This window comes from Phyllostomus hastatus, unplaced genomic scaffold (assembly GCF_019186645.2).
Source record: "Phyllostomus hastatus isolate PE091 unplaced genomic scaffold, TTU_PhHast_1.1 phas_scaffold_129, whole genome shotgun sequence".
Taxonomy (NCBI): Eukaryota; Metazoa; Chordata; class Mammalia; order Chiroptera; family Phyllostomidae; genus Phyllostomus; species Phyllostomus hastatus.
Window position 1 is genome coordinate 19,839,548 of NW_025334009.1, and position 21,386 is coordinate 19,860,933.

At 31.4% G+C, this 21,386-nt stretch overlaps 1 protein-coding gene across 2 annotated transcripts in view; it reads left to right on the forward strand.

Annotated features, from left to right (window-relative positions):
• The window catches only part of TOP2B (DNA topoisomerase II beta), a 65,140-nt gene that overhangs the window by 30,264 nt on the left and 13,490 nt on the right, over nt 1-21,386 (forward strand). For both annotated transcript variants that reach the window (XM_045857401.1, XM_045857402.1), the window contains exons 9-28: nt 1,238-1,339; nt 1,422-1,559; nt 3,469-3,607; nt 3,931-4,088; nt 4,284-4,409; nt 5,383-5,493; nt 5,573-5,678; nt 6,955-7,064; nt 7,435-7,527; nt 7,621-7,735; nt 9,105-9,226; nt 9,401-9,549; nt 10,414-10,645; nt 12,247-12,381; nt 13,019-13,219; nt 14,211-14,406; nt 14,551-14,642; nt 17,701-17,856; nt 18,004-18,087; nt 20,588-20,782. In XM_045857401.1, the coding sequence (XP_045713357.1) occupies nt 1,238-1,339; nt 1,422-1,559; nt 3,469-3,607; nt 3,931-4,088; nt 4,284-4,409; nt 5,383-5,493; nt 5,573-5,678; nt 6,955-7,064; nt 7,435-7,527; nt 7,621-7,735; nt 9,105-9,226; nt 9,401-9,549; nt 10,414-10,645; nt 12,247-12,381; nt 13,019-13,219; nt 14,211-14,406; nt 14,551-14,642; nt 17,701-17,856; nt 18,004-18,087; nt 20,588-20,782 (2,760 nt within the window). The remainder of the gene's footprint in view (nt 1-1,237; nt 1,340-1,421; nt 1,560-3,468; nt 3,608-3,930; nt 4,089-4,283; nt 4,410-5,382; nt 5,494-5,572; nt 5,679-6,954; nt 7,065-7,434; nt 7,528-7,620; nt 7,736-9,104; nt 9,227-9,400; nt 9,550-10,413; nt 10,646-12,246; nt 12,382-13,018; nt 13,220-14,210; nt 14,407-14,550; nt 14,643-17,700; nt 17,857-18,003; nt 18,088-20,587; nt 20,783-21,386) is intronic.

A 21,386-nucleotide genomic window follows, 5' to 3' on the forward strand; every position in this document is an offset into this window, starting at 1 on the left:
CTTATAATTTAACATCCATTAAGAAGTAAATTTATATTATTGTGTTTATAGTTGAATACATTCATATTTTATGAAATTTAGAATAAATATCACATTCTGTGTTCTGAGTTTAGAATGTAAAAGAAAGACTAATAGGAGATGAGTATGTTTGGGGTTCAGATTGTGGAACATGTTATCTGCTACTCTAAGCTTAAATCCTCTTCATTTTGGATTTAAAAATCAAATAAAATTCTCCTCATTTAAAAAAAATTTATCCAATCAACATAAGAAAGTATTATTATATATTTCTAGAATAATCAAAAGCAGTGATTTATCGTTTTGTCACTTTTTCAAGTTTCAACATTTTTATTTTTAATGTTCAATTTTTTATAATCTAGCATCACTTTCTCTAATCAACAGAAATCACTCATTATGACTGCATTTTATTATATGTAATAGAAACTAATGTTCAGTGACATAAACATGTAAAGATTTTATTTTTCCTCTTCTGTGTAGGGACTCTGGGGGAGGCAGTGTTGGTTTAGTACTGTGACTCCACAGCATCATTAGGGACCTATACTTTGGCTTTCTTTTCTTCCATCTTTAGCATCTGGCTTTTATTCTTATGCCTTTTAGTTGCTTGCTCCATCTGTATGCCTCATTTCTAAGTTCCAGGGAGAAAAAATTGGTTTGGGCAAATGCGTATGCCAACTAAATCTCTCCCTTTTTATCAGGGATGCAATAGTTTTTTTGGAAGTCCCATCCAGTAGACTTCTACTAACATCTTTGGCTAGAACTGGTTGATGTGGGTACCTCTTAGCTACACAGGAGGCCAGATTGATGAATCTTTGTAATTGGGCATGTGGCCAGTTAAAAACAAATTTGGAATTGTCAATAAGGGGAGAATGGATATTAGATAGACAACTGACAATGGCTGCTACAGTCCCTAAATTTAAATATTGTGAGTGCCATTACCACCACCATGTCAGAATTCATTCTCACTTCCATGTCTTTTATTTTTTTTTCAATTGTTTTTACTTTGTAAGAAATTGGCTAATTGGCTTTATGGCCAAAGAGACCTTATTGTTAAATCCCAACTCTGCTATTTTGACACTAATACTGTTACTCTAGAAAATGGGTTTAATAATACTGATTTCACAAAGTTGTTGTAAATATTAAAAACTCATTCTAGAAAAAATGAATATGTAAGTATTTTGCTACCCTAACTCTAGAAGATTTTGAATTTTTTTTAATTTAGGGTGGACGTCATGTGGATTATGTAGTAGATCAAGTTGTTGGTAAATTGATTGAAGTAGTCAAGAAAAAGAACAAAGCTGGTGTATCAGTGAAACCGTTTCAAGTAAGTGATGCTTTATGTATTCTGTTGAAGTAGTGGGCAATGTTGGTTTTGATACTGACTTTTTTTGGTATGTTTTCAACAGGTAAAAAACCATATATGGGTTTTTATTAATTGCCTTATCGAAAACCCAACTTTTGATTCTCAGACTAAGGAAAACATGACTCTGCAGCCCAAAAGTTTTGGGTCCAAATGCCAGCTATCAGAAAAATTTTTCAAAGCAGTGAGTAAAATTAGTATTATTTTTCAATGTGTTTTTATTGAGAGTTTAGTAGTTTTATTTATAATTCATATGTGATTAGTTTCTTATATTAACTGTGGCTATAGGCATATTTATAGTACAAATGAATACACTTAATTCTACAAACTTCAAAGGTTAAATAAAGGGTAAATTTTGTTTTGTAAAACAATTGATTATTTTGCCAAGAATTAAAATAGGTAATCATGTAACTAGTTGTATTTTTAGCTTTGCATTGGTCATTATAAAGCCAGGTGTCTGCCCACCAACAGATGTTCAAGCCCTTTTAGGACTTCTGATTTCAACTTTTCTATTAATTTCAACTTGATCTATTGATTTTTACAATTATATAGTTTAAAAATATTGTGGCAATCTATGCATAACAAAATTCTCATATTCTTACATATTTAACATTTTATCTTAGTTTGTACATATTTATTTAGGCTTCCTTAACCTTTCTGAAACAAGGTGAGAATACAAATAAATAATAATTCTTAGATTTACAACCAAGCCTTGCTACTGCTAATAGCTTCTTATAATCTATTGTATATAATAAGCAATATTTGCCTCTGTTCCCTTATTCAGCAGTACCATCAACAAACACATTAAATAAACATATATAAAGTTCTTCTAAATATGTTTTCACTGAAAATATAAAGGTGAATAAATCACAGCCCCTCCACTTTGAAAATGTGTAGTTTGGTGGAGGAATAATTGCAATAGTGATAACATATTAATCAAATTCCATTATCGGAATTTCAAAGGTAGGTTCTCACAAACAAAAACAGTTGTCTTTAATTCAGTTTTTTTAATCCTCACCCTGATTTTAGAGAGGAAAGGGAGAGAGAGTGAGAAAGAGAATTGATATGAATGACAAACATTGATTGGTTGCCTCCTGTATGCACCTTGACTGGTGATCAAACCCACGACCTAGGTATGTGCCCTGACCAGGAAACAAACCCCAGACCTTTTCGTGTATGGGACAATGCTCCAGCTGACTGAGCCACCCGGCCAGGGCACAAATGTTGTTTTTAAATTGTAGCTTGAGGCCTATAGAAATAGTTCCTCTGGATCTGATCACCACCAATTCATAATACAAATGATCCTATGTTAATGCTTTCCCAAATTTCTGCCCTCATAAAAGTTCTCATGAACTGATTTGATTTTAGATTTTATGCTTTTTCATTTTTGGCAGATTAAGTTTGAATTTGGCAATATACTTCACCTCTTTTGATATCTCAGACATTCCAGAAAACTCTTCCATACACCTAAAATCTAACTACCTGGGATGATGAAAAATAAATAACTGTAACTTGGCGGTGTTTCACTATTTTTATTTTGGGGTAAACATGTTGTCACATGTTGATTAACTGGGAGTGACACACAATTTATAATGTTGAATTATTGATTACCAAACTTTTTAGAGAATAAGTACTATTCATAAGTTCTTGGGTTTATCCTAATGTTCACTTCATGTTAATAGTTTTTATTTATCATAGCGAATTCAGGATTCACATTTTTGTATTGACAGATATCAGAAATGTCAGTATCTAGAATTTACCAGCTGGTGAATTCAAAGGTGGATCAGCTTTTACTGTGTTAATTTGAGCAAAATTAACTTGTAAGAAAAGCTTTGTATATTTTTATGAGGTTTATTATAATAGAATTTTTCATATGTAATAAAGTGACCCTTTTTCATGTGTTTATATTTCAGTATAGTTAACTGCCTGAGTTAGTTTTACTGTGTGGTTAGAATAAAATTTAGTGTAATGTGTCACTATTATCATCATTATTGTTTTGCCCTATAAGTGCACAGATTACAAGTATTACATTAATTTTAGCTGAGTGTATGAACTTCTGGCTTATTTGTATATCATTATTTTTTGATTTTTAGGCTTCTAACTGTGGCATTGTAGAAAGTATCCTGAACTGGGTGAAATTTAAGGCTCAGACTCAGCTGAACAAGAAGTGTTCGTCAGTAAAATATAGTAAAATCAAAGGTATTCCCAAACTGGATGATGCAAATGATGCTGGTAAGATTCAGATTTTGAAAAAAGATTTAAGTTTTTATTTACCTAGTTACAGAAAATTCTCATTTTCTGCATACCTAGGCTACAGGATTTTATTTTCAAAGTACAATTTCACTTTATTAAAATTGCTACTTGTACCACATATTACTAATTTTCAGGGAATAGGAATACAATAAAATACATAATATTTAAACAATACTGAGCATAATGTAATGATTCTACAGTCTTTCACTATCATCATTGTGATTATTAAGTTTTCTGGCTTTATTTTTCTCATTGGTAAAACTGAGGAATGTGGAGTACATGCTTTTCTAAATTTCTCTCAGGTGGCAAACATTCCCTGGAGTGTACACTGATACTAACAGAGGGAGACTCTGCCAAATCGCTGGCAGTATCTGGATTAGGTGTGATTGGACGAGACAGATATGGAGTCTTTCCACTCAGGGGAAAAATTCTTAATGTCCGAGAAGCCTCTCATAAACAAGTATGTATTTTTATATATATATATATATATATATATATGTGTGTGTGTGTGTGTGTGTGTGTGTGTATACTCCCACATATATATATGACATTTTCATACTTTACTAAAATTGTTGAATTTTTAGATGTGAATTATGACTCACTTTTTGTAGATTTCAACATTTTAAAATACTTTTAATTTTTCCTTTACATACAGATCATGGAAAATGCAGAAATAAATAATATTATTAAAATAGTTGGCCTACAGTACAAGAAAAGTTATGATGATGCAGAATCTCTGAAAACTTTACGCTATGGAAAGATTATGATTATGACTGATCAGGTTGGTTTAAAGTGGCCACATATTTAAAATTTGTATCTTTTTTCAGATTTTTCTTTTGATATTTGTTTTATGAGACTTGATCCAAGATGTACAAGTGAAAGTGACTGTACATAAGAAAACATTGGGGAAGAAAACATTGTTTAATGGAACTGTTTGTGTGAAGTACATTTTACATTGTTTAATTTATTGGGAAACCATCTTTTTAGTTATTTAAAAAAGTGTTCTAAAATATAATAAATATGACAAGAGGAGAACATACTGTAGTACTATGGGGTTGAAGCCTACCTATAACTAGGAAGGAAATGATGAAATTTACAAGTAAGAAAGATTAATAAATAGGATAATGGTTACTATATCTGTATCATGGCATAATTGGGGATGCACAAAATACTAGGAGGACTTGAATAGTAAAGTGGCAGTAACTAGGAAAGAACTAGAAAATTAAAAAGGAAAAATTTCATATGCATCCAACTGCTTTTCTCTTGTGTATTCTAATTAAAGAGAAAATTTGTAGAGAAATTTTGCAGAGAAAATTTTCAACTGAAAAACGTGCTATATAGTGTTAAGCAAAAATTGAGCAGTTTTTATATCAACAGGAGACTTGTGAATGCCTATTCTCCATGGATTTTGTCTTTCATTGCCCAGGGAAATTGCATTATAACCATGATTTATGTATTTCTATCCTTAAATCATTCTTTTAGTGAAATCTGGGTAAACTATAAAACAGATGTAATGATAATATATTATCTAATGATAGGAAGATTCAATCTATCATTAACTATATTCTTTGTTAGGATTTTAAGAAAAATTCTTTATTGTGATCTTAAGAATAATATCTACTGTTTTGTAAAATACAGTCAAAATTTGAATGGAATTTTGCCTCGTTGATGTGTTCATACATTTAAAAATTTGGTTATATAAGTAATTATACTTCATAAAATCATTATAGCTCTCTTTAATAACATTTATTTAGGATCAAGATGGATCTCACATAAAAGGCCTGCTTATTAATTTTATACACCACAATTGGCCATCACTTTTGAAGCATGGTTTTCTTGAAGAGTTCATTACTCCAATTGTAAAGGTACTATTTATATTAATATGTTTTTATACTGTTGTCTTTAAGGGTAGCAGAAAAACTAATTTTTTTTTATTAATTTAAGGCAAGCAAAAACAAGCAGGAACTTTCCTTCTACAGTATTCCTGAATTTGATGAGTGGAAAAAACATATAGAAAACCAGAAAGCCTGGAAAATAAAATATTACAAAGGTTTGTGTTTTAAAATGTTTAAATTTTGTGAAACTACTATTGACATGAATATATTTTTATTAGAGCATTATAAAATATTTTGTAAGTCCCTTTTAGACTTTAAAATAGTTATTGCTGATTTTTAAATACTTGTAATGGAAAATTTTATGGAGAGCAGTATAATGGGCTCCCCATGTACTCAACAGTCACCACTTCATGGACAGTTTTGTTCCATCTAAACTCTTCTCATTGCCACCCTATTAGTTTGGAATAACTTACATACATGGTCTTATTTCTATAATACTTTAATATGTATCACTTAAAGAATTTATTTAAAAAGTCCATAATATCATTATTATATCTTTCTGTAATAACCTAAAACATTCAGTCAGTGTTAAAATTCCCTTGCTTGTATTAAACACATTTGTAGTATTTTATTTTACTTCATTTTATTTTGAGTCATGATCCATACAAGGTCCACACATTGCATTTGGTTGATAAGTTTCTTAAATCATACTATATTGTTTTTATTTTCATTTTTTTTCTTAAAATTTATTTGTTCAAAATGTTGGATTGTTTATCCCATATAATTTCTCACATTCTGGAATTTGCTGAGTATCCCTATAATTTCATTAAATATGTATCATGTTCCTCTGCCTCTTTATTCTCTGCTAACTGGTATTATACTTTGAAGGCTTGATTAGATGTGGATTATATTTATGTGGCAAAAACACTTAATAGGTGGTGTATACTTATGTCAGGAGCTATCCAATATATGCTTTGTCTTTTTTTGTCTACTAATATGAGTCAGGTACAGGTGTTGCCAGCTTGATCCATGAGCTTTTCACCTAATAGTTTCAAACAACCATTGATGTTCATGATTCATTTAAAAATTTTTGCAGCTTTGTTGAGATATAACTGACAAATAATTATATATATTTAAGGTGTACAAAATGATGAGTTGATATATGTTTACATTGTAAAGTGATTATCACTATCAAGCTAATTAACATATCCATCACCTCACATAGTTATCCCCCCTTTTTTGTGGGGAGAACATTTAATATCTACTATCAGCAGTTTTCAAGTATACAATATAGCACTATTAACAATAGTACCATGCTTTTTATTAGATCTCCAGAACTTAACATCTTCTAACTGACATCTCCCTGTTCCCCTCTCCCCCGCAGCCCCTAGCTACCACCATTCTACTCATGAGTTCAACTGTTTTAGTCCCCACAGAGAAGTGAGATTTCTCTATTTGGTTTATTTTATTTTTATTTTTTAATTTGTGCAGGGTTGGGTACCAGTACAGCTAAAGAAGCAAAGGAATATTTTGCTGACATGGAAAGGCACCGCATCTTGTTTAGATATGCTGGTCCTGAAGATGATGCTGCCATTACATTGGTAATAAAGCTGATTTTTAAAAATCTGTCCTAATATCCATCCCCCTATCTTTTATATGTTTCTTTCCAGTATGGCTTTTCTGTAGTAAAGCTCTTGAATTTTAATGTCCAAACTAGTTAATTTTAGTATTTCCCTCCTCGGCAACCTCCTGATTATGCCCTGTTTTCATAGTCCTTTAATTTAAAGACCTCTGTTTAAATGTATTTTTGATAAAAATGTATTGGAAAAAACAAATTTCCCAGAAATTAATTAGTTATTTGCCTCTGTAAATTTTAATTTCATAGTAAAATTTATTTTATTTTATTTTATTTTATTTTTAGTTTTTAAAATTTATTTTTAATATGTAAAATCATTTCCTGGAATCTTTCAGGCATTCAGTAAAAAGAAGATTGATGACAGAAAAGAATGGTTAACAAATTTTATGGAAGATCGGAGGCAGCGTAGGTTACATGGATTACCAGAGGTTAGTCATACAGAATGGTGTGATCTGGGGGAAGAAGGAGACTAAAACTGATACAGTGATAATGATAATATTGCTATATAACTTTTCTCTTAGCAATTTTTATATGGTACAGCAACAAAGCATTTGACATACAATGATTTCATCAACAAGGAATTGATTCTCTTCTCAAACTCAGACAATGAAAGATCTATACCTTCTCTTGTTGATGGTAAGTAGCTGTCATTTAAAAAATCTTTCTCATTTTTGTATATTATCAAGTATATTTTAAACTCATGTACTTTAAGTGATCCCTGTAATAAATTTAAAAATCCTGAAGTTGCTTTAAAGTTGCTTTGGTAGGACCAAAATCTTTTATATTTCTTAATTGGAATCTTTTAAAACCCTTTTTGAGTTTTTGAGAAAAATTAACTTTAAGGCAAATTTTAAAAGCTTTTGTCCGAAGTTGATTGCAGACTTCCTCAAATAAATAGTAAAATGGGATTTTGATAAGTTCTAAACTATTTATGAGAGACTAAATTTTAAAAGCAACTTTATATTTAACTTATTTTACTTGAAAAAAATTTAGAGTCTGCTAGCTAGTAATTAGAGCAGATACTGGTTTTCTATCTAGCACTTTTTAGTTTTCATTTTAAAACTTCCAGCTAGTTGATCTTTGTGTTCCTTGGTTTTTCAGCTAATAGCAGATGATTCTACTTGTCCATCAAGTTCTAGCTTTAAGTTATATTCCTTTTGTGTTTCATTCTAAATTGGTCTCAGATGCCTAAACTACTATGCCAGTAATTGTGTGCCTGTTATTTTACTTGTGTTAATTTTGCCTCCTCAATTAGATTATAAAGTTCTCAAGGAAAGGGGCCTTGTTTGTCATCCTCTTGTTTCTGCAATGCTATGGGCCCAGGATGGTGATGATGATAGCTAGCATATCCTGAAAAGTTTATTACTATGTTCCTTGGTCTAGAGCAAGAAGAATGATAAGGAAGCAGAATGCTTTGCTTGAATTATCTCATGTTATCCTTATGATCACCCTATTAGGAAGGTAATTATTTCTCTTAGAATGATAAGGACACTGAGACTTACTGGGTTAGTAATTTGCGCAAAGGCACATGTTAAATGGCCTAGTTGAGAACAGTATCCAGATTAATCAGATTCTAAATGCTGCATCCTTAACTACCACAATACATCTTTATTTATAAGGGTTAACCTGATTTGCGATGCTTTGATAATAGTTTCAGATTCATTGATGGTTTGCTGCTACTTTAGTCATAACTGACATTTTGGACATGTGACTGACTGTTTGGAATCTCCTATGACAGAAGTTTGCTGCCACTGAGCACTTCTTTAAGACCAGAAGGTGGTCTTTCAATTGGTACTTCACTTTTGAAATAGACCGAGATGCTATCAAAACCTGTTTGTACTCACTTTGTTATAGAATCTCAATTATTTTTAGTCAGTTACTTTTCAAAAATTAAATATATCTTTCCTTTTCTTCCTTGAATATATAGAACATTTTTGTCAATAAGAAACATTACAGCTATTTTTAAGTAATATTTTTAAAAGAAGATTGTTCTTTTTAAAAATAGGCTTTAAACCAGGCCAACGAAAAGTTTTATTTACCTGTTTCAAAAGGAATGATAAACGTGAAGTAAAAGTTGCCCAGTTGGCTGGATCTGTTGCCGAGATGTCTGCTTATCATCATGGAGAAGTAAGCATTAAGTTTGGAATCAGGCATGAAGAATGATAATTAGGCATAAGTATTTTTATAAGGTCTTTGAAAATATAAAAGAACTGAGAGTTTGGATTTTAATGAAAATTAGGGCATACATATAGAAAGTTAAAAATTAGAATATTAATGTTATATTCTGTTTCTCTTCTATAGCAAGCATTAATGATGACTATTGTGAATTTGGCTCAGAACTTTGTGGGAAGTAACAACATTAACTTGCTTCAGCCTATTGGTCAGTTTGGAACTCGGCTTCATGGTGGCAAAGATGCTGCAAGCCCTCGTTACATTTTCACCATGTTAAGGTGACAGTTTGATGATGTAATAATATAAGGTTCTATCTGAAGTTTGTTGGCACTAACAAAATGTTTAATAGAATTGTAATTATGGAGAAATATTGTGGATTCTGTTGAGGGTGAATGTTGTAAATTATTTGATAGTAAATAGAATGAACTTTGTTGATCTAAATTTTTATAAATTATTTGTGAAACCAATCCTAATGAATGTAAGGATTTTTTCTGACACAATTTTACTTTTTAGGCTGAAGATGTGTTTTGTGATTTAGTCAGAGTAAGAGGCAATTCTTAAAAAGTTATTTATCAATACTAAGAGTTTAGGTAGATAAGTATAGAAGTAAAATTGGGTTATTTTATTCTGGCTTTGTGCCTGAGAAAACTATATTTGGTAATAAGGATAGGCAATTTACTGTGAAGAACTTGTAATCAAAATTTTAAAAATGCATTTAAAACATTTTTATTGCTGACACTTACAGATGTTCCCCATTTCCCCCTCCTTTGTCCCCTCCACTTAGTTCTGCCCCCCCCCCACCTTCACCACGTTGTCTGTGTCCACGGGCTGTGCATATATGCACATATGTTCTTGGGTTAATCTCTTCCAGTTCCCCTCACCTCCCCCCCCCCGAGATCTGTCAACTGTTCCATGTATTTATGCGTCTGCCTTTATTTTGTTTGTCAGTTCATTAGATTACACATATGAGTGAGTTCATATGGTACTTGTTTTTCTCTGGCTGGCTTATTGCACCTAGCATAATGTTCTTCAGGTCCATCCTTTTAAAAAGATTTTTTGAAATGTAGTTTTTAATTATGTATAACATTTTATTTCTGAAAACCATGACATTTACTCCATATTTTTCTTTTCCCTTTCATTAGCCCTTTAGCAAGACGGCTTTTTCCTGCTGTGGATGACAACCTGCTAAAATTCCTTTATGATGATAATCAACGGGTGGAGCCTGAGTGGTATATTCCCATAATTCCCATGGTTTTAATAAATGGTGCTGAGGGCATTGGTACTGGATGGGCTTGTAAACTACCCAACTATGATGCTAGGGAAATTGTGAACAATGTCAGACGAATGCTAGATGGCTTGGATCCTCATCCCATGGTAATTATTTATAATTTATTGCCTATATTGTTTATTTAACCAATGATAATGTATAAACCACAAAGTTCAGTCATTTTAGAAAAGTAATGGAAATATTTTTATTTTAGGATGTATTATAGACAATAACCACTTTATTAGTAATTTGATATGTACTTTTAATAAAATATATAAACTTTGGAAAAAGCCTGAAGATAATATTGGGCAGATAATGGGCAGATAATATTGAAATTTAAAAATACTTTATTTCAGGCTTTCATATATCTAAAGTATGTAGAGAATAATATTTTTATGACAAAATTATATAACTTTAGGATTTGTTCTGAAATTACTGAATTATATTAGCATTGTAAGGATGCTTAAAAACCCATTGTATATATTTTAATATATCTCCATATTTTTTATTTTTGCCCTTACATCATTAACTGTGTTTTAGGTTCTTCTTCCAAACTCTCTCCAAGAAAAACTTCTCAAAAAAGTGTCCATTCCTCTTCCACATGATTCAAAATCATCTGGAAATTTTCTTTTTATCAATGATACACTTAATTAAAGGTCTATTTTTATTACAAAAGTGGTAGTGCTCATTGTAGAAGATATAAATAAGCAAAGAGGAAAATAAACTTCTTAAATCTACCATGTGGAAAAAAACAATATTTTAATGTATTTCTCTTCAAGTTTTTTTCATTTCTGTATTTTAAAAGAAAACAAAAATTATGTATTTGATTTAAAATCTGCTTTCCTCTTAAATACTTTGCCTTAAAATATTTGTGATAGAAGCATCAAACTACTTTATGATTATAGTGTGTATTTTAATTCTTTCAGATATATTTAGAAGTATGTAAGTCCATGTATTTGATCAATGCATGCTTGTTGTGTGCCTGATCAATCTATCTATCTGTCTGTCTACCTAGCTGTCTATCTGTCTTTGAGACACTGTGCTAAGTGGTGAGATAAAAAACTGTGATCTCTGCCTTCAAAAAGATAATCTCTATCAAGATTAGACATTGGGATCGAAGTTTACAGGGACAAAGGATAGTTGCTCAATGTGCCAGAGGAAATGTCCTATGTTGTATGCTTAACTTCTTTTGATATAATAAGTAAGAAATTTAGAAGAAGGAGAGAGCACTTGTAATTAGGCCAAGAAAATGAGTAAGATTTATATCAATGAATGGGGTGTGGGTAGGTGAATATGTGTCAGGGCTGCTGGATGGAGTGAGTGAAAGTGAGAATATTCAAAATATTCAAGCAAAATGTGGAAGACGGGTAGTGGTCTGGTAGGCAAACCAGGTAGAATGTTCGGTTGGGTAAAGACTGGAAGGCTTTCAAATGAACATCCAAGCAGTTTGAATTGAAAGGATTACTATTCTAAGGGGAAGGAGGTATGGAGGCAATAGGCTGGGGGATAAAAGTAATATTCTGGGGAGACTAGAAAAAATGATGCTAAGGTTTTGAGATAGGGTGATATTTAGATTATATTAACAGAAGCTGTGAATTCAGAAGTGAGTGATTATTTGGAGAGGGACTATTGAAGATAAGGAAATGAGTTTCAGTCATGTTCACCTGCCAGTAGCAGAGCCTTAAGGTATTTTTATTTTTATCTGCAGCTTCCAAACTACAAAAACTTTAAAGGAACAATTCAAGAACTCGGTCAGAACCAATATGCAGTCAGTGGTGAAATATTTGTGGTGGATAGAAACACAGTAGAGATTACAGAGCTTCCAGTTAGGACTTGGACACAGGTTAGTATAAGTATGCGAGTTGTCTGTGAAGAGGGATTGCGTTAAACCATCCTTTCTGATTAGAATATGATTCCATCTTTGTTTTCCCTAAGTCTGTATGTATAGTGTTTAAAAACTCCCACTTTCGACCCATTCTGTTGAGTTTGTGCTTTGAATATTCAATTAGTAATTTAAAAGTTTTTTAACTTATCTAAATGTAGGATAAACTTAAGCTAGCTTTTAAAGATATTATTATCTTTGTTTATCTTAGAATGAGTAGAGGAATATGTAAGAAATAGTTTTTAACCCTTATAAATATGGTCAGTGAATCCGTGTCAGTATCAGCATAAATCTAAAAGGGTATGCATGTATCATCTCTCACCAGGTCTAGTTGATGTTATTGCCTTTATATGCTCAGCCTTTCCCTTGCCTTTAGGAGTATGAGCAGATCAGAACCATTATTTTGCATGTGTTCTTTCTCTATTGAGATCCCCATCTGTTGTCTTCTCTAGTGACTGAGCAGAAGATGAAAGTGATGGAGATTTCCTTTTTTTACCCTCCGCAGGAACCGAGAATTTTTAAAAAGTCATTATGACTTGGGTATGAGAATATGAGTGTGTGTCATGAAAAGCTTTACTTATTTTTAAATCTTTTACAGGTATACAAAGAACAGGTTTTAGAACCTATGCTAAATGGAACAGATAAAACACCAGCATTAATTTCTGATTATAAAGAATATCATACTGATACAACTGTGAAATTTGTGGTGAAAATGACCGAAGAGAAATTAGCACAAGCAGAAGCTGCTGGATTGCATAAAGTTTTTAAACTTCAAACTACTCTTACTTGTAATTCCATGGTAACTGTTTAGATTTACTATTAATTTATCCTTTGTTGCATGTCATAAATTGGGTTTTTGTAATTGGTATCATGATGGGAGTGGCTATGGTAAGTCTGAATGCACCCCTGCCCCTGTACATTTGCTGTAGAGTCTGGAGGTATATTCATTTCTTTTCCTTTACATTACCCATTACTCTTAATTCCAACTCTGCATTTGTGCATCCGGGCTTGAACACAAAGGATACATGCACTGACCAAAAGTTGTGGGAGTGATTATTGTGGAGTTTTCATGTGCTTTATGCCTGTCTCTATTAGTATTTTAACTATGGAGTACTTATCTCCTCATAACTCTAATCTGCTGAATTAAATTTGTATATTTGTGTTTATTTATAACTGGGGAAGATGGTATGTATGATTACCCTTGTTCCATTCCCAGTTAGCTTTTAGATTTAAAGAAGAGTAAAAGAAAAAAATCCAGCAATAGTACAGCATCTGTAAAAAATGTGCCATAATACGTCAAGAAAAGCTGATGGAAAAAGGAGAAAAAAGATGGAAAGTAAAATTTTCAAAAAACTTGAGGAAGTTTAGGTGAATTATAGCACAGTTATAAAAACAAAAAAAGAGAGGTGAATGAGTATATGGGAGAGAGAACTTTAAATTTAATGATTTTAAACTTAAAGATAGACTGTTCAGTTTTAGTTTGAGAAAAAATTTTAGGTGGTTTTCTAGCTACATTAAATAAGAACCCTTTTTAAGGACCTATTTTTACCTTTCAAAATTATTTCTATTTTAAATATTTTCACAGTTTTGAGAATTGAATTTATCAGTTTTCTGGAGTCACCAAAGGAATATTTACATTAATGTGCTTAATAGTTTTGGTTTGTTTAATGGCTTTTAGGAGTGGTGTGTGTTTATATACTTGTATTATTAATTTAGATACTGTAGCTGTCTCTTCAGTTAAAAATACAAGTACAGATTTATATAATTTTCAAAAACCTTGTCTTGCTTAGGTACTCTTTGATCATATGGGATGTCTGAAGAAGTATGAAACTGTGCAAGACATTTTGAAAGAATTCTTTGATTTACGGTTAAGCTATTATGGTTTACGTAAGGAGTGGCTTGTAGGGATGTTGGGAGCAGAATCTACAAAGCTTAACAATCAAGCTCGTTTCATATTAGAGAAGATACAAGGGAAAATTGCTATAGGTAAGATGCAACTTTTAAACATTTGAACATTAGTTAAAATGGAAAAAGTCTTTATTAAATAGAAGACATTTTTATCAGTAGAATATAAACAAATACAAATTGAATCTCTTTTCTTGATCCTAACTTTATTTTTCCCTCACATAGAGAATAGGTCAAAGAAAGATTTGATTCAAATGTTAGTCCAGAGAGGTTATGAATCTGACCCAGTGAAAGCCTGGAAAGAAGCACAAGAAAAGGTAATCATTTGCAGAACAAGACATTCAGAGAAGCTTTTAAAAGCAACTTCTAAAACAAATAAAAAACCCAACCCCTAAAATTTAAATTTAATACTGCTTAAGGTGCTGAGTTGTCTGTTTGGAGACTGAAGTCTTCTGTTTATCCACAGAACAGATACAGTACAGGAATTTGCAGTGCACACCTACCACAAAGCACTGTGCCAGTGTGACTCAACCAGGGCCTGGAGAAATGACTCCAGGTGTGAGAAGGTAGCTCAGTCTCCTTGGCCTTTTTCTGAGCCTGCCATTAAAGGGTGTCAGTTATGGTGGTGGTTTTTGTGAGGTGCATGTGTACTATCTGGGAACTACACTAGTAGCACATATCATTTCACACTGGTCAATGGGCATAACATGGTATCTAGTCACCATTCACTTGATCTGGTTTCAGTTTATTCTGGGAGGAGTAGAGACAAAATGTTCAATATTACTGTACTTATTGAGCACCATTTATGTTCTGTCCTGTGCTTACATCTTTGGCTGGAGATTTAAACCCTGGAACTTCAGATTAAATGTCTGATGTTTTAATTAAATTGTCCATTTCAGATCATAAAGTACTAATATTAATTCAGTTAATTGAAACTTTGAGATTCCCCTCAAGAATTAGTTTCTTGCTATCATGAATAATTAAGAGAAAATTTTAAAAAGACAGTACAGCATTGTGGTTGAGAACACAAATGTACAAAAGGAGGAAAATTGAAAATGATTAACTTTTTATTCTTAGAATATTGTGTACATATGATACTGATAATGTTAGCCTCTTTGAAATACAACTGATTATGTGACATAACTTGAGCTGAACCTTTAAACTTCCCTACATTTATGAGTTCTCAACCATAATGTTTTTCAGATTTTTCATCAAACTACATTGAAATGCTGTTTTCATTTACACTACTATAACTTTTTTCTATTTTTAACAGATAATAGAATGCTATATATTAGAGTGAGTAAAGTTAAAATGAACTATATATTTTTCAGTTGTGTATTAAGATAATAGACTCATTACTTATTTGAGGAGAAAGGCATAGGATGAGTTTGGGAGCGTTTAGAATTAAGATGCACCAAGCACTTTGTTTTCCTTTTAATGTGTTTTATTGCATCCTTAAACCCAAAATATAGTTTATAAATTACTTGCCCTTCGGCATCACTGTTGGTTTAAATTGTATCTTAAAAAATAATTAGCTAGTTAGGTAATAAATTTAGTTTAGCTTAGTTTTAAAATATATATGTTTAGAGTTTGAGAATGCCCTTCTGGTACAAACAGACTTAATGGGTAAAACCTAGTGCTTGGTTTTAATAATTTCATTGACATGATTAAAATCTCTTCCACATATTGGTCATGGGTTCATTTTGGGGGTTCAGGTAACAAAAGGAGCTACCCTTACAAGCATATCCTATTATGCAGAATTGGAGAAGAGATAGTTATAGATAATTAGTATATTATAGTTTTTTTCAAAAACATTGTAGAATTTGGTCATTGGAACTTGAAAAGTTTTTCTTTATTTCTGAAAGTATCCTTAGTGACCTTCATGTTAATAATGATACATACACATATTCTTAGAGTGCTCACTAACCAATAGTACTCTGGGTGTCATCAAAACCTAGGACAAATAGGTTTCTAAAGTGTGGGTTTAAACAGGATTTTATAACACTCAAATAATATTTTAATTACCATAACAGCCTAAACATTCCATACCAACACACTCTTCCATGACGAGTTTTTATTTTTAAGATTTTATTTATTTAATTTTTTTAGAGAGGATAGGGAGGGAGAAAGAGAGAGAGAGAGAGAAACATCAATGTGCGGTTGCTGGGGGTCATGGCCTGCAACCCAGGCATGTACCCTGATTGGGAATCGAACCTGCAACACTTTGGTTCTCAGCCCGCGCTCAATCCACTGAGCTACGCCAGCCAGGGCCCATGATGAATTTTTTAAAAACTGTAAAGAATTTTAAATTCTAAAAAATTTTATAAATTATCACAAGTTATCTAGATACATATTAATCATCTATCAGCTGAATTACAGCATTCCTATTTGGCTACTGTTGCTTAATTGAATTTATAGTTTTGTTTATGTAATCAGGCATTTTGCTTTGCAATTTTTATTTTTATCCCTTTGCTTATAAAGTATACTTACTTAAATTGGACTTTTTATGTATACATTATTTTACTGAACATTTTAAATTAAATTGTAAAGTTTTTCTTTTTTGTTTACCAAAAGTGAACTTTTTGTTTTATGGAGTGTCATGGTTAACTCAGTCATTTAAAATTATCTGAGTGCATTAAACAATTTAGGTGCAATTAAATTAAGATGTAATGGCTGTTATTACTTTAAAAATTTCAAGGTGATATCACCTACAATTTCTGCTAAATTCATTGGATTTTGAAATTATATATTAGCATGAGGATTTCTTATTGCAATTCTTTTTATGAAAAAGACCTTATAAATCAAATTTTAGAGTAGCCCATATAATTCTTAAATTCTTAAATGAAGCTTCTTAGTCCTTACATGGCTAGTCTTGCTTTAGAGAATTTTTATTAAGAATTCATCCTTATAAAGTGACTATATCTTAGCATATTTAGTATAACTAAAAAATTTTTCATAAGTGATATTTATTTTGGGTTTCAAATGATTCATTCACTAATATAAAAATCTGATAAAATAAAGTGATAAGACATTAGTTTCATTGCATTAATTTTAATATGTGGTATCTTCTCATTTTGTGACTTATAGTACCTGGCAGAGCAATTAATTTTTTATCACATTCCTAGATAGATATGGACTGAATATACCACTTCTTTGGAAGATTTAGTATACATTTTTAGAAAATGTAAACTTTTCATAGGAAATATATACTTTTAGGTAATTTTGCAGATAATTTAAAATAACACCACCAAGTGAAAATGTAACATTAAGAGTATAGTATAGCATTAGTGGAATTTTTAAATCAGTATTCAATAAAATTCAACAATGATTTGATGCTATATATGACTTTAATATAAAGTTTATTATTTTTTACAGGCAGCAGAAGAGGAAGAATCACAAAACCAGCATGATGATAGTTCCTCTGATTCAGGAACTCCTTCAGGCCCTGACTTTAATTATATTTTAAACATGTCTCTGTGGTCTCTTACTAAAGAGAAAGTTGAAGAACTGATTAAACAGAGAGATACAAAAGTATGAATTTTTGTGGGTTAAATAATTTGAAATTATTTCAGTATTGTCCGAATGTTTTTTTCTTTTTTCAAAAATAAGTATATTGACTTACCGCTTATACATTTTTAGATTATAGGATATTTAAATCATGCTACTTTTTTATCATAGGGGCGAGAGGTCAATGATCTTAAAAGAAAATCTCCTTCAGATCTTTGGAAAGAAGATTTAGCAGCATTTGTCGAAGAACTGGATGTAGGTTAAGTCTCTGTTAAGACATATTTAAAAAAGTAATGTTCATGAAATGAGAATGAAAATTCTTTTCAATTAAATGATCTCAGTCTCCTTCAACTCTGAGGTTAATCTGTGTGTAAGTTGCATGATGATTAAGCTTCTGTGAAGTTAAAAAAAGAAAGTTGTGTCTGGTATAGATGAATGTATAAAGCTATGGAGTTGAAAATTAGATTAAATTAAATACTAATACTTTCTGTAAGTAAAAATTTCTTGACTTCAAATTAGCTTAATGATGATACAGTTTAATGTTTCCCTCCAAAGGCAATATACATATATATATATATATATATATATGATACAATATAGGTACTTTATTTTAAGATTTTATTTATTTTTAGAGAGGGAAGGGAGGGAGAAAGAGAGAGAGAAACATCAATGTGAGGTTGCTGGGGGCCATGGCCTGCAACCCAGACATGTGCCCTGACTGGGAATCAAACCTGCGATGCTTTGGTTTGCAGCCTGAGCTCAATCCGCTGAGCTACGCCAGCCAGGGCTAATATAGGTACTTTGATTTTCAGAAAGTAGATTAGTCTCTTTGGGATTATAACAAAAAATTTTAATATTTTTTGATATAGCTTATTTTTCTCCAAGTAGAATTCTAATTTTAAAAATGTAGAGAAAGATATAAAATGTAAACATTTTCTAAAGTGGGTATTTGTTTTTATGCAGTTAACTCACAATTTTAGATTAAATTAATGTAGCAGTATGAGCATCTGATTCTGAGTAGCACAAGGTAATTATTTATTGTTATTCATATGACAATTATTTTTGTGTTCTTTTTACTTTTTATTTATATCGTTAATTTATTGTCCACATGGTCTAGATTTCTTATCATGACCTAAGTCAGAATTAGAAATATTATAAATGAGTGTGGTATATTAGTTGCCTTAGTAAAATTTCTGGCATATTTTAGATGAGATTGGATGTGTTCAGCATGGTATGGCCATAGACTGACTTCTGGCATATTTTAGTGGGTTTTCTTAATGATCTTTCAACTGTCACAAATATAAATAGACCTTGATTTATGCTTTGCTTTTATTGAAAATTAAGTAGATTTTAAAAATTTGAGACCTTTTTATTCTGCTGACTTACACATTTAAAACTTAATATTCATTAAATATGAAATAATCACATATTCAAAGGGAAAGTATTGTTTCTGATTAATATTAATGATATTCTAATATTTCTTTAAATTTGATCACTGACCATTAACATGAGACAGAAAACTTTTGTGGTTATGTCAATAAATTTCCTTATTATTGAAAAGGTACCACTGAAAACAATACCAGTGAATAATCTACTGTTTTGCTTTTAATTTGCCACCTTATTTTATTATTTGATAATTAGTAAAGTAGATTCAAACAACTTATTTATTCTAGATATGTATATTTTTTACATTAGACAGATTTAGATTTAAATTTCATGTTAAATTATGCCATTTAAAGTCTAATGATACAATTAACTGAATCTTTATTGTATGCTGGCACTGCATTCTTTATTATCCTGAGAGTGACTCCCACCCTCCCTGAAAATGAGAGAGGTTATTTAATATTAGCCTGTTATATAGATGAAAGTCCTGAAGCTTAGAGAGGTTAAGTAACTGGCTTAGAGAGAAATTATATCGTTATGCTTAAGAGCAATTACTTATCCAGTTTCTTCATCCATGAATGAGGATCACATGATTTTTAATACCTAGGGCATAGTAGGCTTTTTATGAATTATAAATGTTGTTTCACGAGGATTTATAACTAATAAGTGGTAACACTAAGATTGAAGTCCAGATCTGTCTGATTTCAAAGCTTATGTTATTTCTGTTAAGCTATCATGCTATAAGGATTTCTTTAAAAACTTTTCAGGAGATTAAGATGGCATGTTTAATACCTTTCAAAGCTTGCTAATTATTTGAAGGAATAATTTTATAAAAGAATTTTAAACATCAATTATAATTAGTTCCTCATTTAAATATTATTACATAGAACCTCCTTAGTTCAATCTAACTATATTCGCCTTTTAATTTTCATACTTTCTGACTTCGTTTGTGAACAATTTTCTTCATGTTTTTTGTTATGGCTAAAGCAGTAGTAAAAAATAGCTTCATACTTAACAGAACTACCTTTTTGTATGATTTATTAGGATTCTGATGATACCACATCATGAGAAATCTTGATTCCATAATGCAGCATAGGACTCTAGAATAGGAAGCGGACATTTAAGTCATTCAATTACTTTGCTCCTGTATTACAAATGAGAAGCAAGTTAGATAGCATTGGGACTACAGTGCAAGTCTTCTACTTAGAATTATTATTTGTCCAATTATTTTAGATTTCTTGAAAGGAAAGCTTTATTCCTTACTAAGTGAATACAGTTAGTTTTAATTTCTTACACAATAGGGATTGTCTTTTCTAATGAGTTGTTTGTGTACCTGTTCTCCCCCCACCTCCCTTGTATAATTATATTTCAGAAAGTGGAAGCGCAAGAACGAGAAGATATGATGGCCGGAATGGCTGGAAAAGCAGTAAAAGGTAAAGTTGGCAAACCTAAGGTGAAGAAACTTCAGCTGGAAGAGACAATGCCCTCACCTTATGGGAGGAGAATAGTTCCTGAAATCACTGCCATGAAGGCAGATGCCAGCAAAAAGTTGCTGAAGAAGAAAAAGGTATGATATATTTCTTGCTTTAGCTCATTGGCACACTCCACCTTCAAAATGATGTATATATGTATTTTAATTTTACTATGTACTTAAATAATGCTACATTTTGTTTCTAATACAGTCATTTGTGATAGGAAATCATTTGTGCTATGAGAACAGTTGATCCATAGAAGGAAGATGTTAGCCAAGGACCCACATGGAGACCTACCTTCTTGGTTCCATTTTTAAAATGAGAGACAGAAATACTCTACTCAGTAGCATTTTAAATTAAAATCATGGGACAACAACAAAAAATATTTATCAACTTTAAAGTACAAACTTTAGTACTGTGTATGACCAATCAGGAAAGTTTTGCAGCAGAAAGGGTCTGTTAGGCTGTTAAAATAAGCTGTCATGTTTTACTGTTTGTTTTTACTGTTAGTTAAAACATCATCAAGCACATCCTATGTCACTGACATTGATCATGCTATTGAGGATTTAAAAGTATGAGACTCAACTGCCCTCCAGCAGATAAGCAAGAGTTAGCTCATCAGGAGGAGGAAACATTGAAAATGCTGTTCAGAGCTGAGGAAACAGGAAACATGTTCTGAGAAAGACTAATTTTTCTGGG